This window comes from Typopeltis vanoorti, chromosome 23, assembly GCF_054136105.1.
Source record: "Typopeltis vanoorti isolate ZY-2024b chromosome 23, IOZ_Tvanoo_1.0, whole genome shotgun sequence".
Lineage (NCBI taxonomy): Eukaryota > Metazoa > Arthropoda > Arachnida > Uropygi > Thelyphonidae > Typopeltis > Typopeltis vanoorti.
In genome coordinates, this window is record NC_143571.1 from 26,896,025 (window position 1) to 26,914,503 (window position 18,479).

Below are 18,479 nucleotides of genomic sequence, written 5' to 3' on the forward strand. Positions count from 1 at the left end.
TCAATGGATGGGATTCATTGGATGAGTTTTGATTTGTATAGTTGTGATTGAGTCAGGAACTCTTAAGGAACATTTTTAAGGAACTCTTATGCCCAGCACTAAATTTCAATGGATGGTATTCAGTGACTATTCAATGGGTGAATGGATTTTCATCTATGTAGTTGTAGTGAAGCAGTAGGGAGTATAACATTACAGAGCACAAACATGCCACAATCTAGGTTCACATACCTAGGATCATGTGTCCAAAGTGATGGATACCTGGACTCAGAACTCACTAGGAGGATCCAATCAGAACGGATAAACTGGAAAAGGTTTCAAGTATTTTGTGTGATATAAAAGTGTCTAGCAAGTTAAAAGGAAGGGTCTACAAAATCCTAGTAAGACTAGTACTGATGTATGGCAGTAAAACCTGACAGATGACAGAGATGAATGCTGAGACTTGCAAGTGGTATAACAAGATTGGACAGGATCAAAAACTCACTGATCTGGGGGGGGGGACAAAGAATATAACCCAAGCATCTGGGTAGTTTGGGAAATCAATGCTGAGGTGGTTTGGTCTGTTACGAATTGAGACAAAAGCTATGTAATGAGAGTGCTGGATATGAAGTTGGTGGTCAAAAGAAGTAAAGGGAGACCACAGACTAGAGGAGAACATAGCTTAGACAGAACTGAATAGGGGGCATTGATCCACTGCAGTAACCCCACTCAAGTGGGATTGAAGCTGAAGAAGTAGACAGAGTAAATAGTTTTTCAGAGGTAAATTAATGCAAAGAGCAAAAGATAAAATTTTAATTTCTTCAGTGCTGAGGAGTCAATACATGTTTTATTTATATCAAGAAAAATGGGAGGTTAGAGTTATCCCACTTTTTTAGTAAGGGGTTGTTTTAGGATCAATGTTGAAGAGGATTTTACAGAAAACAGTGGAAGATCAGGAGAGAATCAGAGGTCATCCCTGGAAGCTGTATAAGGAGGGTGTGAGCAGGGGAGTGAGAAGCAGGTTTTTTGCATGCAGAGTTGTGAATGATTGGAATGCCTTGATTGAGAGTGTAGTGTCTGCAGAGAATTTCAGTCTGTTTAAGGCGTGGTATGGTGAGCTGTGGGTATAACAAAAGAACCTCCTAGATAAGTCGTTGACTCCATGAGGTCTTAGGATAATAATAATAATAATTCCTAGCAAATATCTAGCAATTATTATTATTATATCAGACCTAATAGATAGAGAAAGATGAGATGGAATAATTGTCCATGAGAAACTTGATTCAATATGTATTGCATGCAAATACAAATGCATGATATCTTACCTTTCTTTCTAAATCCCTGTTCTGAAAGATTAATTTATCTTCTTTCACAGATGATTCTTTCAGTAAAATCTTGAGATCAGATATCAACTGTACCTAAAAATATTGTAATGAAACAAACAAAAATAAAAAAAAAGTGTAAGAGATAAGTATTAATATTTGAAAACATTAATTTAAAATTCTAAGGTTTTCCTGAAATTAAACAAACAAACAAACAAAAAACTCGTGAACAGAAATATCTTTATAAAATTATGTAGATATTACTTGAAGATATGAATATCGCAATTATGTTATATATACAGTCAACCATTGAAGAATGTGGGTTTGAACTGCACGGGTCCATTATTTTTAAAAAAAAAAATATATACTGGAAAATATTTTGGAGATTTGCAGCAATTAGAAAAAACTCACGGACAAACCGTGTATATCAGAAATATATTGAAAAAATTAAGAATAAAAATTAGGTATGTTATGAATGCATAAAAGATATGTAGATACTAGTCTATTTTATCATTTACTACCATAAAGTATACACAAATATATTATAAAAGGTTAACATTTAACAAAACTTAGGCACACAAACAGTACATGGTACCATTTGCAGTCAAGAGAAATGTAAACAAATAATTAAGAAACTTTGCGCTCGCTGTTACCTCTTCACTAAATGAAAAAACGCAGGTGTATGAGGATGAGGTATTAGAGCTGTTGCACAAATTGAATAAGAATTCAGCAATGGGAATTGATGGGATATCAGCACATGTGCTAAAAGAGTGTTCTTGGTCAAAGGAACTGGCCATTCCTTTGACTAGACCAGTGGTCGCCAAAGTGGTCGATATGGAACCCCAGGGATCGATAGAAAAATATAAGACATCATTGTACGGGTAATATTTAATTCGGTTAACTTGGATTACCTCCATCCTGAATGACAACGCAATTAAGAGTGAATCGTGGGAACAGTGACATGAATAGGACCTGTAAGATGGAGCAAGGTCATGAAAATAGTTACAGAGGCCAATAAAGTAGGCCAAAATGATGTATTTACCAATAAACGGATGTGTTGTGGTTCCCACCTGGCCAGCGCAGTAGGAGCGAGATTGCAACACGTGTGCGATTCTTATTTACTTATACTTACACGTATTCGATCCCAGTCTTATTTTTTGCGCATCGACATACAAGTGAGCGTTAATGTTCTAAAATTCATCAACATACATATTATAATTCAATCATTATTCATTCATGAACTAAACTTCTCTATGTTGAAGAGTTGAGCAGGACTGGTAGTAATACCAGTGATATTAATACCAGTATATTAATATCACTAGTAACACCAGTGATATTACTAGTAATAGTAATAGTAATATAATAATATATACTATATTATACATACAATAAACACTGTAACTATAAGATAAAGAATCTAAAAACTCACATAAGTGTCTTTTTTGCTTGTCCTATTATAATTACATAATAGTAAAATAAAGGGGACGATAAAAAGTCAAGAAACTCTTGAAGGGGTCGACGGTCAAAGAAGTTTGGTGATCCCTGGACTAGACTGTTTAATATGAGTCTCAGAACAGGGAAGATTCTGCAGGAATGGAAGGAATGTATGGTAATTCCATTGCACAAGAGTGGTGCAAAGACTGATGTATCCAACTCTCAAACAATTAGTATCTCAGGAGTGGTGGTGGTGGTGGTGGTGAAGATTTTGGAACAATTGGTTAGGACTCGCATTCAGAAAGGGGTTGAGTGAATCTCTACTTTGCAATGAACAACATGGATTTACTAAGGGAAGGTCATGTTTTAGCAACCTGCTCACATTCTATAACAATGTTACCATTGAATTAGACAAGGGGAATGGATACACCATGATACTTTTTTGGATTTTGATAAGGCTTTTGACAGAATACAGTATGGCAGACTGCTGCATAAATTGGAGAAAATGAGTTTTGATTATAGATTATTAGCATGGATAAGAGCATGGCTGACTGACAGATATCAAAGTGGTATATGGGGGATGTGAGTCTGCAAGATTTAAGGTAACCAGTGGTGTACCACAAGGATCAGTGCTTGGTCCACTGTTATTCAATCTATACATTAACGATATTGGTAAAGATTTGACAAGCAACATACAGCTATTGGCTGATGATGCAAAGATAGGCAGGGTAATCAGGAATGCTGCTGATATGCAGTACTTGCAGAATCATTTGAATAGGCTGGAATACTCTAGCTTAGGATGTGTTCAATGTCAGTAAATGTCAAGTCATTCACTTCGGCGTGATTAGATATCCAATGTCGTATTATATTAGTGGGATTAAGCCAGAAGAAATTGATGAGGCTAGGGATCTTGGGGTGTTAATAGATAGGAAGTTGAAGTTCAGGGGTCATGCGGCAAAGACTGCAAATACACCTCAAAAGATAATTGAAATGCTGAAACGAACATTCACAATTAAAGATAAGGATGTTATTTTGGTTCTTTACAAGGCCTTGATAAGACCTTACTTGGACTACTGTGCACAGGTTTGGTCTCCTGGTTTCCGTTGTGATTCTGATATATTGGAGAGAGTACAAAGGAGAGTGTTAAAAATGATATCAGGATTATGGAATACTGATTATGAAGAAAGATTGAAAATTTGTAGACTGTAGACACTGGCAAACAGGAGAAGGAAGGATGATATGATTGAGACTTACAAAATAAGGAATGCTGCTTGATGAAATTTTTCAATTTATGGAGAGTGAGGAAAGGATGAGAAGGCATCCTTGGAAGTTGAGAATGAAGGCCGCTAAGAAGGGGGTGAGGACTAGATTTTTCTCTCTCTCAGAGGGTAGTGCATGATTGGAATGGATTGCCATTGGATATTTTGAGTGCAAGCAGTGTGAATGAATTCAAGAATAAGTATGATAGCTGGTATGTGTACTATGTGGCCTCCCTCGACGAGTCTCTGATTCCCTGGAGGCCTCTCTTAATAATAATAATAATAATAATAATAAAGATGCAGTATTAAATCATAACTGCATAAAATTGACTGTTATTAATTAGTGAAATTAATTAATTAGCATAAATTAAAAATTTTATAACAATTCATTCATTAGTGTATAGGCTACCACAAAGCAATCATAATGATTACACTAGGCTATCATAAAGCAATCATATTGTTGCTGCTTCATTACCAATACATAAATCGTTATACCTGTAAATAAATACGAATAATTTCTTTTTCACATTATCTTTTCATTTCTGTTGTCTAGTGTTAGTAATACATATAACATTTTATTCATAAGACAATATTGATGTAGGTACTACTGACAGATATATGATTCTTCTTGTAAACAGAAGACATAAACTTACAGTATCGATACATACAGCACAGTACTGTAAATGCATTTTCACTTCCTTATGATTTCTTTAATAACATTTTCTTTCTCTAGCTTACTTTATTGTAAGAATACAGTATATAATATATACATACCATACAAAATATGTGTTAATCGACTGTTTATGTTATTGATAAGGCTCTTCCGGTCAAGTCAATAGGAAAACTATTTCACTCACTCGCTGCTCTGAGAGAGAAAAATCTAGCTTTTAACTCAATCTTAACCATGAACAAATTTAACTCCATGTTATATACCCCCTGTGTTCTCTCTCTCTCTCTCTCCAGCTACATATATATAATGAAAAATTTTATCAGACAATATCCTAGAACATCCATTTAGAATTCTGAGACCTCTATCACATCACTTCTCTTTCTCCAACTAACCAGAGTCTGCAGTCCACACACTCGCAATCTGTCCTCATAATTGAAATTCCATAATCTGGATATAATAGACTAGGCTACCGCTTTTTTTTTTTTTTTTTGCACCCGCCCACAATTTCTGTATCTCCTTGGAACTCAGGAGACCAAATTTATGTCCAGGTGCAGTATTATTGTACAAGGCCTTGTACAGAGCCAAAATGACTTCCTTCTTACATGTCAAAGTTCACTTCTACATTACAATTACCCTCTGAGTTGTATTTGGAATTTTTGCTATGTGACCTTTGTACTTCAAATTCCTATCTACCATTATGCCAAGATCCCTAGCCTCATCAGTTTTTTTTTGTGGCATAACCTGACTAATATAATACTTAGCAAGTGTACTATGTACAATGTACATAGTATGCTTGCTAAACATTAAACTGACAACCATTTACATTTGCCCAATTTCCAGCCTATTGAAATCATTCTGTAAGTGCTGGATATCAGTAGCATCCCTAATTGTCCTGCCTTTCTTCCCATCATCATCATCAGCAAACAATTACCCAACTCCTATTAGACCCTTCTTAATGTCATTAATATACTGATTGAACAACAATGCTCCAATGACTAAACCCTGGGGTACACCACTGGTCACATTAACTCTGGCAGATTCACAACCAATGTATACTACTTTTTGATATCTGTCTGTCAACCATCCCCTGATCAAAGTGAAGAGTTTATATTCCAATCCCATATTCTCCAGTCTATACAACAGCCTTTCGTGTGGTATCCTATCAAATGACTTACAAAATCCAACAGTATCATTGTGTATCCATTCCTTTTATCCAACTTGGCCATAACATTGCTATAAAACATGAGCAAATTGCTAGAACATGACCCTACTTTAGTAAACCCATGCTATTCTATTCCTTGCAGAGTATAGCTTGTCAGTCTTCTACCTATTTCTGTATGCAAGTTCTTACAAAATTCTCTATCTTCACCACTACACCAGAGATACCGATAGGTGGTAGTTAGACACATTGGTTTTTGCACCACCCATGTACAGTGGAACCATCATAGATTCCTTCCATTCCTGTGGTATAGTTCCTGAGCTGAGACTCAAGTTATAGAAACATGTCAAAGGCTTAGGCAATTCTGCTAAACATGCCTTTACCATATGTACTGTTATTTAATCTGTTCCTATTGCTGAATTCTTATCTAGATTATGCAACAGATCAACCTCATTCTCATGCAGCTCTAACTGTTCATCCAATGTAGTAGTAGCCCTGTACACCATGTTACAACCATCTGGTTGATATAACTTAGCAAAGTGAGCACTCATTAATTGAACAATCTCATTAGTTTCTGACACCAGAGTACAATCTAGTACCTGATCCTAACACCTGTTGTGAATGAGTTACAAAAATTATTCTCAATGGTATGAAGGCCCTCATCCCTCTTTCAACCCATAATCCACATGCACTTTTTTAAGTTGTGGTTCAACTGAAAATGTGTCAAAGCAGTCAAAGAAAAAAAAAATTTGTTTATTGCATGTGTCTTGCATCAAGAACTCCAGCTTCATACCCAGCCTATACCAAAGCATGCAACATATGAAAATCAGTCATTAGTAGATACAAATCTAATTTCATGAAGACCACCAACAGAAAACTCACCTCCAGTCCATTACCATTACCTTCATTATACATAGTTCAAGTGACCTCCCACCATAATGTATGACATCATACATCTCCTAGGAGATGGGTTTTACATTATGGAAAATACTAAGAATAGCGATCAGAACTTTCTCCACCTTTGCAACGAGTTGCCCTAGTTTGTACTACGTACCTGAACTACGTGCTTTAGCTTACGCTAGTAGTCGCCGATACGTTTAGAGTTACTATATTCGGCATGAAACTCTTTGATTCCAATTATTATTATTATTATTATTATTGTTCCGGGAAACTCCAAGGAGTCGACAGACTCATCGAGGGAGGCCCTAACATCATGTCAAGAACAACTATTCAACATTCACACAGTATCTATCATACCCTGCCTTGAACTCATTCACGATCGTAGCACCCACAACAGACTCTGGAAGCTCATTCCACTCATTTACCACTCTCCAAGTAAAGAACCTAGCTCTAACACCCTTGTCAACCAAGCTCTTGCCCAGCTTCCATGCATGGCCCCTAGTCCTCCCACCACCAGTCATATTTTCAAAAATATCTTCTGGATCAATCTTATAAAAACCCTTCAGTAATTTGAATGTCTCAATCATATCACCCCTCCTTCGCCTATCGTCCAATTTCTGCAACCCACAAATCTTCAACCTATTCTCATAAGGTTCATTCCACAGACCTGCTATCATCTTGGTCACTCGTCTCTGGACCCTCTCCACTTCCTCCCCATCACAAAGAAACCCTGGTGCCCATAGCTGGGCACAGAAGTCCAGTTGGGGTCTTATCAAGGCTCGATACAGAGGAACAACAACTTGTTCGTCTCTGCATGTTAAAGTATTTTTCAGAAGCCAAGTGATTTGGTGAGCTGTTTTAGTTACTTTTGCAATGTGCCCCCTAAACTTCAACTCCCTATCCACCAACACTCCCAAATCCCTGGCCTCATCAATCTCCTGGAGTATGATTCCACCAATGCGATATACTGCTGCTATTCTTTTCACCCCAAAGTGCATAACCTTACACTTTGCCACATTAAATTGACATCCATTTTTCCTAGCCCAGTCCTCCAAACTATCCAAATCATCCTGTAAAATTTTGACATCTTGTGTACTCACAATTGCTCTACCCAACTTTGCATCATCAGCAAACAAGTGAACACTTCCTCTCATATCCTTTCCAATATCATTGATGAACAAATTGAAAAGCAGTGGTCCAAGAACAGAGCCCTGTGGCACTCCACTAGTCACAAGACGTCTTTTAGACTCCACTCCTGAATAAACCACTCTTTGATATCTCTCCTTCAACCACCCTCTTATCCATCTCACCAACCCTATATCTATACCCATCTGCTCCAGTTTACTGATTAGGGTTCCATGTGGTATCCTATCAAAGGCCTTGGCAAGGTCCAGTAGTATCACTGTAAACCCATTACCCCTATCCAGTTCAGCCGTCACTGTGTTATAAAACGTGAGCAAGTTACTGAGGCATGATCTACCCTTCACAAAACCATGTTGTCCCCCATACAATATACCATTTTCATCTATCCAATCCTGTATTCTTTTCTTGACTAATTTCTCTAAGACCTTGACAATGATTCCTGATATGTTAATTGGTCGGTAATTTACAACAGCAGTCTTGGAACCACCTTTATGCAGTGCAACTATTTTCCCCTCTTTCCACCCGCTCGGGACTAACCCAGACCCAAGACTCAAATTAAACAAAATGGTCAAGGGTACTGACAATTCTTTAGCTGCTTCTCGTACAACACGAGCTGGTATACCATCCAATCCCACAGATGTATTGACATTGAGGTTATGCAATAGACTACTCACCTCCACTTCATTAACCACAATTCCCGTATAATCTACTGGTTTATTCGTTTCTGCAATGTCACCACCTGGATGATATACTTTTGCAAAGTGCTCACTCAGTAACTCAACTATCTCAACTGATTCAGTTACCTCCCTACCATCCGCATTCTTTAAAATCAATCTGCCATGTACATTTTTCCTTTTACTTGCTACATATCTAAAAAACTGTTTAGGATTCTCTTTAGCCTGCATGGCCAATGTTCTTTTGTAATCCTTTTTTGCTTTTCTTACCACACTCGTCACCCTTCTGGCCTGCGCTTTATACCGTTCATGTGCCTGCCGGTCACCCTTCTCCTTAAATTCCCTCCATAGTTGTTTCTTTTTTTGCAACTCAAGCTTAATGGTGTTATTCATCCATTTAACCCCTACTTGATTTATTATTCGGACTCTAGGTATACAGTCAGCCATTGCTTCATGCAAGCACTTGTTAACTACCTCCCATGCACTATCAACTTCTAGTCCTTGCAGTTGTACATGCCATGGCACTGAACCAATCAAACTCCTAAGCATGTCATACTTTCTAGCCCGATAATTCCACATGTACCCTGTCTTAATTGAAAATTCTACACCTTTAGCCACCTCCCAAGTTAAGACCCTATGATCACTCTCACCGATTGGTGGCAATGTGGTCATATTTGTTACAGCCAAATCCTCAGATGTAATTACTAGGTCAAGCACTCTCTGACCCCTAGTATTTTCCATTACATGCTGTCGCAGATAGTTATCCCTTAATAACCGCATAAAATCCAGTTCCTTCCTCCCGTGTGTCCTCTCCTCACTCCAATCAATGTGACCATAGTTGAAATCTCCCATAATAATCACCCTCCTTCCACCCATTTCTTCTATTTGCTTGTGCATACTGTCACCACCATCTTTTCCATCACCTGGTCTATAGCAGCACCCAATTGTATATTTAGTTCTGCTAGCCACAATCTCACACCAAATGGCCTCAAATGTGCTCTTTTCTCTATCCTGCAATTCAACTTCTATTCTCCTTGGCTGTAGCTCATCAGCTATCATCAACAATACTCCTCCCCCCATTTTATTCTCTCTGTCATTCCTGAACACACTATACCCATCACATTCAATCCCACTAGTTATATCATCTACAGTCAGCCATAAAACCGAATAAGAAACTCTTTGAGTTTCTTATTCGGTTTTAAAACAATGTGGGATTTAATATCCCACATTGTTTTAAATTAAATAGTTTTTATAATTTAAATTAATTATAAAACTATAATTAAAGTCTGCACAGTTAGCCTAGTGGCTATGTGCTTCGCAACCATATGCCTGGGGAAGGAGTGTCCTAAGTTTGATTCCCGTCGGTGACGTGAAGAGCTGAAGGATCTTCCTTAGCCATAGCCAAGTTAGCCAGTCTTGGGCGTGGACAGCAGGGTTTTTTCCCCAGTTTATTCTGGGGTTTTTCATCCCGCAAAGCAGGCAAACTGGCCTTGAGAAACTCAACACTACAGGCCATAGGATACACCGGGGCATAAGGCTGTCCTTATCCTGTAAACAGAGTGAGGTCCGATGATCAATGGACCCTCGACACCGCAAGGTAAAAGAGGGTATAAGGAAGATGAGATGAGAACTATAATTATAAAAATTAATTATAAAACCCTTAATTTAAATAGTATTTTTTTATTTTTTATAAGTGAAGAATATACTGAATGTATTTACTGAAATAAAGATCAAAAGACTTCACTTCAGTGATGCAAAATTATACAAATTAAGTGGATATTGAATGCAACATTAATTCAAAGCCGAATATCGTGCCGAATATAGAAACTATAAAGGTTTCGGCGGATCCAAGCGTAAGCAACCTTTCACGACAAGGGCAACTCATGGCAAAAGTGGAGTAAGTTCTGATCACTTTTCTTAGTATTCTCCATAATGCAAAGCACATCTCCTTGCGGACATATATGATGCTATGAATTATGGGAAGGGGTCACTACCCAGACCGGTTTCGACCTTTGTTGAGGTCCCATCAGTGGGAGTAAGACCCAGATGTAAAATACCCAGATTAAAGTGATGCAGAAGTCATTCTTTCCCATATGAATTGCCAAAAGGTGTCAAGTGTCGCATTTTAAAAGGTGCCAAGAATTACTGAAATAAAGAGCCAAAAGGCTTCACTTCGGCGATGCAAAATTATACAAATTAAGTGGATATTGAATCCAAAAGTATTTCAAAGCCGAATGTTGGATTCAATATCCACTTAATTTGTGAATGTATTTATATTAGGAAGAATATAATGAATGCATACATATATATTAAGATTCTGGAAAACACGTTGAGACTGCCATTCGTTTTTTTAAATGGTTGCCAATCTCAGCATGTTTTTCAGAAAATATATTGAACTACTGATAATCATTGGAGAAAAAAATTGAGATTTGCAAAGAAATGTATCATTTCATCAATTTTATAGTTAGTGTTGAAATATTTCACACACACACACATATATTAAAATCAGTGTGCCTGTTAAGTGAGATTAAGTTTTACAGGACAGCCCTTTGAATAAAAGTAACATTTATAGTTTTGAGTGCTAAAGTGTGTTGTAATCACAGGTACAATTTTCCAGTCGGGTGAAGCAACAACATTCATGTGAGAACTGTTGAAATAAGAGTGTGTGAATGGAGCATGTCAGAAGTTGCATCATGGAGCAAGGGCTGTGATAAAATTTTACTGTAAATTAGGAAAAACTGCTACAAAATTGCACCAAAATGTAAAAAAAAGTTTATGGTGATGACTGTCTGAGCCATGCACAGGTATTGTGCTGGTTTTCAGCGTTTAACAAGGATAGGGAGTCCCTGGAGGATGAACCATGCTGTGGACAGCCAGTTTCTGCATGGACAAATGAAAATGAAAGCTAGGGAAATTGTTGCCCATGACAGGCAAACAACCACTAGGCTACTCACTGTGCAACTTGGTGTTGGTAAGGAAATGGCCAGATTAATCTTCGAAAGAGATTTGCACAAGAAGATTTGTTTGAGTTTTGTGCCACACACATTGACAATAGCACTAGATTGCACACTGTCAAAATTTCATCTATGCAGTTGATCAGGATTGTGATGTGTTCCGAAGAATTGTCATTAGTGATGAAATTTGGTGTTTTCAGTTTGATCTCGAAATGAAATGCCAGAGAATGGAATGTCTTTGTCCCAACAAAAGAAAGTCAGGCTGCAAAAATCATGTGTCAAGAAAATGGTCATTGTTTTTTTGATGCTGCTGGAATTATCTGTGAATTTGTTACAGAGGGCACCACAGTGAATGGTCAGTATTATTTAGGAGTAATGCAATGTCTATACGCCAGCATGTGGCATGTCAGGAAAGAACTTTTCCACAAGAACAATTGATTTCTGTTGCACAACATGCACACACACACACCGTGTGCTGCCTGTGATGCAGTTTCTGGCTTAAGATTCAAGATTGATCTGCGTGATTGAACAACCCCCATTTGCCAGATTTGGCTCCTGTAGATTGTGCCTTGAAAGGGGAACACTTCAGCAACATTGAGGACATCCAATACCGTGTGACCCAGAGACTGAAGTTCCAGTTTAGTACCAATTCAGTTCACCACCATGCCTCCGAACACCTGTTTGACAGATGTAAATGTTGTGGTGGAGTTGGAGGAGAATTATTTTAAATCTGTGTAATTGACAATTCCAAATATAGTTCTTTGTTTTGATATGACAATTGTTGTCTCATTACTTAATGGGCACACTGTGTAGATCACTGTAGTGTATAAGCAGGAAATAAAAGGAAAATAATAACTACAAAAGGATGATGCATTGGAAAAATCAAAAAGTTAAAAAAAAAGATTATTTTTATTTATTTATTTTACCTTAAGGTCTAATTCCTCTTCCAATTCTTTCACCTTTTCCTCAGCTAGTTTTGCCATGACATAGCTTTTGTACTGTTCAGGCTCCATTGTGTGAGGGGTAGGTAACTGACTCCGAAGTTTATCTAGTTCACATTTATATACATCAGCCTCCTCAATTAACTGTTGGTTATTGGTTTCCAGATCTTTTACCTTTAACTGCAAATCATCCTTTTCACTTTTTACCTATATAATTGTTCAATATAAGTTTATACATATGATTATTAAAAGAAGAGATATTAAATATCATTCATATTTGACAGTCATGATGTACAGGAGGAAGGGTGTAGGTGAAAGCACAGAATCTTGGAGTCCCCACCCCACTTCTAAAAAAAAAACCTATATCACAAGTGTGCTATGTGCAGTGTGGTCAAGTGATGAAAGAGGAGAAAGAAATGTTACTGTTTCTTTAACAGTTGGAGGTTGTATGCATTGTGGAAAAATGGTATCGGAAAGACTGTTCCAAAGGAAATGGAATGAAGGAAGATAATGAAAAGCTGGTTTGGTGAGTCGTAAGTTGGGTACATGGATGTTGAACAGCAGCTGCCTGTGTTCATACAAGATTAGAGGGGTATTGGAAGAATATAGAGTGACTGGTTCAGTCACTCTATATGATGTGTTTATGCCAGGATAGATTAGATATGAAGGTACTCCCACATTGATGGAAAAATCAGATGAGAGGGAACCATTCACAATGACATACAATGAACAACTACAGAAAAAGCTGACAATTCACTCAATAAGAGTAATAGGAAGCTCATAAGATGGTAGCTTAGAAAGGCCAAGATTTCATCAAATATCTTGAAAATATCAAGCGTGACATATGACTTTCTCCAAACTTTACCTGGCCTGTATCCAAAGTAAGGTTATCAAGGAGGTCTGTATAGAATGAGAATGGCAGAATCCATCTTGATGATCACTAATTAGGAATAATTCAAGACACATTTAAGAAAAGTGTAAGAATTGAGATAATGAAATATTTTGGGAAAAATAAATAATTCTCAACTTTCTAACTTTTATTATCCACTATCAATGGCTCAAATACTACATATTCCTTCACCTGGTAAGAAATGAGCTAATTACTACTGTCTGCTCCATATCTATTTTGGGTTGCCATGTTGCAATTAACTGGCTACATTCTGGTATACAATTGAACACTCTCTAAAGATGAAATGATGTGTCAAAATCCTATCCTTTCACTAGTCATATTCCATTAAGACAAAATCAGTGATAATTGACAAAAACAAATATTTGTAATGACCAGCATTCCCAAATGGATGCAATAAGTAATTGATTTTATAAATAAAATTGGTAATTAAACTGAAATTCCTCTTTTAATTTTTTTTTAACACGTCAACAAAAAATTCTCACCTGTCAAAGATGAACAATTATTATTATTCAGGCCTCTATGGAGTCAAGAGACTCATCGCAGGAGGCCCGGTCCTTCTTAGGAAACACAAAGTCTATCATACCACTCCTTGAACTCATTGACCATTCATGCTTTCACCACTCTATCAGGCAATGCATTCCACAGTTCAATCACTCTCCGTGCAAAGAAACCACTCCTCACTCTCCTGCTGACAGCTTCTTTTCGTAACTTCCAAGGATGGGCCTTTGTCTCACTCCTTCCCCCTGTTCCACTAAGTGAAAGACCTCCCCAGCATCAACCCTGTAACTACCTCTCAACAGTTTAAAAGTTTCAATCATATCATCTCCCCTTCTTCTATCTACCAAACTCTGCAGCAAACTCCACATTCCCTCAGCCAATCCTCATAACCCACATTGTACAGTCCCGAAACCATCTTTGTTATCTGCCTCTGTACCCTTTCCACAGTAAATTTATCCCCTTCAAATCCTGGGGACCAAATTTAAGAACAATAATCTAAGTGTGGTCTGATTAGGGTCTTATACAAGGAAATAATAATGCTTTTATCTCTGTAGGTCAGCATCCTTCTCAGTATTGCAGCAATCCTCTGGGTTACCTTCACCACCTTTTCAACATGCTCCCTAAATTTCAGTTTTCTATCAATCATCACCTCCAGATCTCTTGTCTCCCCCTACTTCCTCCAGTACATCTCCTCTGATCGAGTATGCAGCCTCCCATATATATATATATATACCAAACTTCAAGACTTTACATTTTGCTGCATTAAACTAACACCCCTATTCATTTGCCCATCTGTCTAGTTTATTCAAATCCTCTTGCAGGACTGCCACATCTGCACTATTACTGATAACCTTTCCCAGCTTCATATCATCTGCAAACAACTGAATATTCCCTTGCAATCCATTGTCAATGTCATTGATATATAGGTTGAACAATACAGATCCCAGTACTGAGCCCTGTGGAACCCCGCTTGTAACCTTCTGCTTCCTTGATACTGCATAACCGTACACAACTCTCTGATATAGTTCGCCCACCGTTTGTAGGTCTCTGCTTCACGTCTTGCCAAGAATAGTCTTTTCATGCTGAAGGGAAGAAAGAAATGAAGGACGTACGAATTGGTCGCCAACACGCGAAATCACATGCTTTATAGGTAAAATTTTGCAACTGTTATACAAGCAACATAGTTAACTACAATAATCATGAAAGAGAAGTTAATTTTCTGACCTGTAATAATAAACAACTCATTCCACAATACGGACTGATTACCCTATTATCAGAATGGATTCTCCTTTTTCTAATATGCGCAGAAGTATCAAAGGATCTCTAATTGGTGGGTGAACTATACCTATCAGACAGCCAATCCTGAACCCAGTTGACCAACCCAACATCTAAACCCACGTGCTGCAACTTAAATACCAGCTTATCATGTGGCAACCTGTCAAATGCATTTGCAAAATCCAAAAAAAAAAAAAAAAAAAAAAAAAAAAAAGGCACCATATGCCTTTCCCTCATCAACTGCTTTTGTCACTTTATTATAAAAGACAATCATATTACTAAAGCAAGAGAACCCCTTAACAAATCCATGTTGATTCTCACAGATAACATTACCCTCATCTGCCCAATGTTGTATATATAGTCCCTCACTAATTTCTCCAAGACCTTAACAATTACTAATGATATACAAACTGGCCTATAATTAGACTTCTAGTCTTCTACTGCCCTTATGCGTTGGCACTATCTCACCCTTCCTTCCATTCCTTGGGTACCTTTCCTGCAGCCAGGTCAATGGAGCTGTTAGTTCTTTAGCACATCTTCTCAAAATCCGTGGTGAAATACCATCCAGTTCCATAGCTTTACCGATATCCAGAGTACTCAGTATTTGGAACACACTCTCCTCTTGCAATTCTAAACCTTGAACCTGCCCTATCCCACTAGTATTAAAACCTTCTTCTCCAGGATGAAATACTCCAATAAAGTGTTCATTGAACAACTCCACTATGTCCTCAGCATCAGTCACTCTATTCCCATTTTTATCCAACAATGTCATTCTTCCACAATCATTTCTCCTCCTACTGGTCACATAGCTAAAAAAAATTCCATAAGATTTTCTTTCTTTGAATCTTAGGGCCAATCTCTTCTCATATTCCAGTTTCGCCTTCCTTACCATACTAGTCACTCTCCTGGCCTGAGTCTTATATTCTTCATGCATCTGCTCTCCACCTGTCTCCTTATATCTCTTCCATAACCTCTTTTTCACTTGCAGTTCCTGTTTGATATCTTTTGTCATCCACTTTACACCAAATTATGTCCTCTTCTTCACTCATGGAATACAGCTTATTATTGCTGCTAACAAATATTCCTTCACAATCTCCCCAGCACTAATGATATCTCGGCCTTCCAATTCCTCCCTCCATGGAATTACCCAAGCTGATATCTAAAACTATTATAACCACCCACCTTTTAATTACACATACATTCCATTCTCTTTGATACTCCTGCATGTCTATTCATCTTCCAAGTCAAAACTGCAAGGTTACTCTCTCTCTCTCTCTCCAAGTGGAGGGGGGGGGAAGAGATGTCATCACAGTTATAATCAGCTCTTCTGATGCTATGACCAAATCCAAAACTCTTCAATATCTTGTTCTCTCTATTATATGTTGCCTAAGAACATTTGTCACTGAAGAATTATACAAATTCCATTCTCTTATTATTATTACGTAACACCTCAGGGAGTCCAAAGACTCATCGAGAAAGGGCATTACTCTACAACTCTCCGTCTTCACCAATCCACCACCAACAACTACCTTCATCATCTACACCAATGCCATCTACCGCTGACCACTACCACTAGTATTTTAACAGACAATCACAAACATCCATACCCATGGCGGGATTCGAACCTGCAACCTTTTGGCTGGAGAGCAGATATGCTAACCACTCAACCAACCAGGCCATTCCCATATTACTACATACATTTTCCTCTTCCCAGCTTATGCTGCTGTAGTTAAAATCTCCCACAACAATCATTCTTCTTGCACTTGCCAAGCTCAACTGCCTAAACATCTCCTGCTCTCCACCTTCTGTGCTCCTTGGATTATAGCAGCAGCCCACTAAATATCCTGTCTTGGCCATCTCTACCTCACACCATATGGTTTCAAAACCATTAGTGTCACTGCCTTCCAAAGCGTCCACTCTTAGAGGACTAAGTTATCACTTACCATAAGCAGTACTCCACCACCGGGTTTTCCTTTCCTATCCTGCCGAAAAATGCTGTACCCTTCTACTTCAATTCCCGTTATTATATAATCTTCCGTCAACCACGTCTCAGAGATCACAATAATCTTTGGCCAGGCTGATGCTATCAGTGCCACCAGTTCATCTCCTTTATTTCGGATACTCCTGGCATTAGTATAAAGCATAAAAATGTCATTGCTTCTATACCTATCATTATCCCCTCCAGATCCCACTGAACTCAGTGTCATCTGATGTCGTCCCCCCCCCTTCCCCCAAGCACTCATTCCCACAATTGGCCACACCTGCTACCATCCACTCTGGGAATTCTAGTTTCTCTGCATTGACACACCGACTCGTTCAGAAAACAGCAATCTCTCCAGATGCCTATGCCCTTCCTCATTCAAATGCAAGTGGTCTCTCACATACAGCTCCCCCTCTGTCTTCAAATGCCCTCCAAGCATTTACATATTCCAATCCTCTCTTCTGAAACATTCTGGCTATTATGCTATTCGTTATTACTGCTCTTCTGCTCAGCTAGTCACTATCATACCTGGCCAACACACACACACACAATCTTTACTCTCTGCATTTTCTTTTGCACAACCTCAAGCAAGAATCTCAGATCTCTCACCACCCGATTTACATTGCCTCTCAAGTTATTCATGCCCACCATCACAATCATTTCATTCACCCTTTCACCCAGCTTAATTGCCATAGCTACACTTTCTATTGTTCCTCCAGGCAAATGCTCCTCTGTCATCCTATCTTGCACACCACGGATCATCGAGTCTCCATACATGACACCTCTTACCACTCTGTTCCTCGATTGCTCACCTGCATCCCTCACTCTCTCTCTTCTAACCCTTTCTCTATGTGCTCCGTTACTTACCTGCTGTCCTGGTACCCCTGGTTCCAGCACTCCCTCGCATTCTTCTCATTTCCTCTTTCTGACTGTTTCCATTCTCTCCTCTTCTATTATTCCCATACCTCTCTCATCTACTGCTCCTATTATCTACTCTTCTATCATTCCCATACCTCTCTCTCTCATTCCTTCTCTTCTAGTGCTCCTATTCTCTACTCTTTTATCATTTCCATACCCCCCCCTCTCTCTCATTCCCTCTCTCCCACTGTTTCTATTCTCTCCTCTTCTATCATTCCCATAACTCTCTCTCTCTCTCTCACTCCTACTCTTATTTGCCTAATCTCATCTTTTGTACTTCTCATCTCATTCCTGAGACATTCCACCTCCTCTTTCAGCTCATCTATCTCTCTCTGCAAGTCACTCACTCTTACTCGCCATTCATCCTCCCAATCAAGACCATCTCTGAAAACTTCACAATCATTCAAGCCTTCCACACTCCCCACTCTTATTTTTTCATTCATATTTCGCTTGACATTCTCCCGG

The 18,479-nt window shown here is 38.4% G+C and overlaps 1 protein-coding gene across 1 annotated transcript in view; it reads right to left on the reverse strand.

The window, feature by feature from the left end:
- The window catches only part of LOC150093710 (centrosomal protein of 290 kDa-like), a 400,621-nt gene that overhangs the window by 37,792 nt on the left and 344,350 nt on the right, over positions 1–18,479 (reverse strand). The window contains exons 16-17 of the mRNA XM_090412504.1: positions 12,418–12,639; positions 1,302–1,394 (exon numbers count right to left, since the gene is read on the reverse strand). Of these exons, the coding sequence (XP_090268630.1) occupies positions 1,302–1,394; positions 12,418–12,639 (315 nt within the window). The remainder of the gene's footprint in view (positions 1–1,301; positions 1,395–12,417; positions 12,640–18,479) is intronic.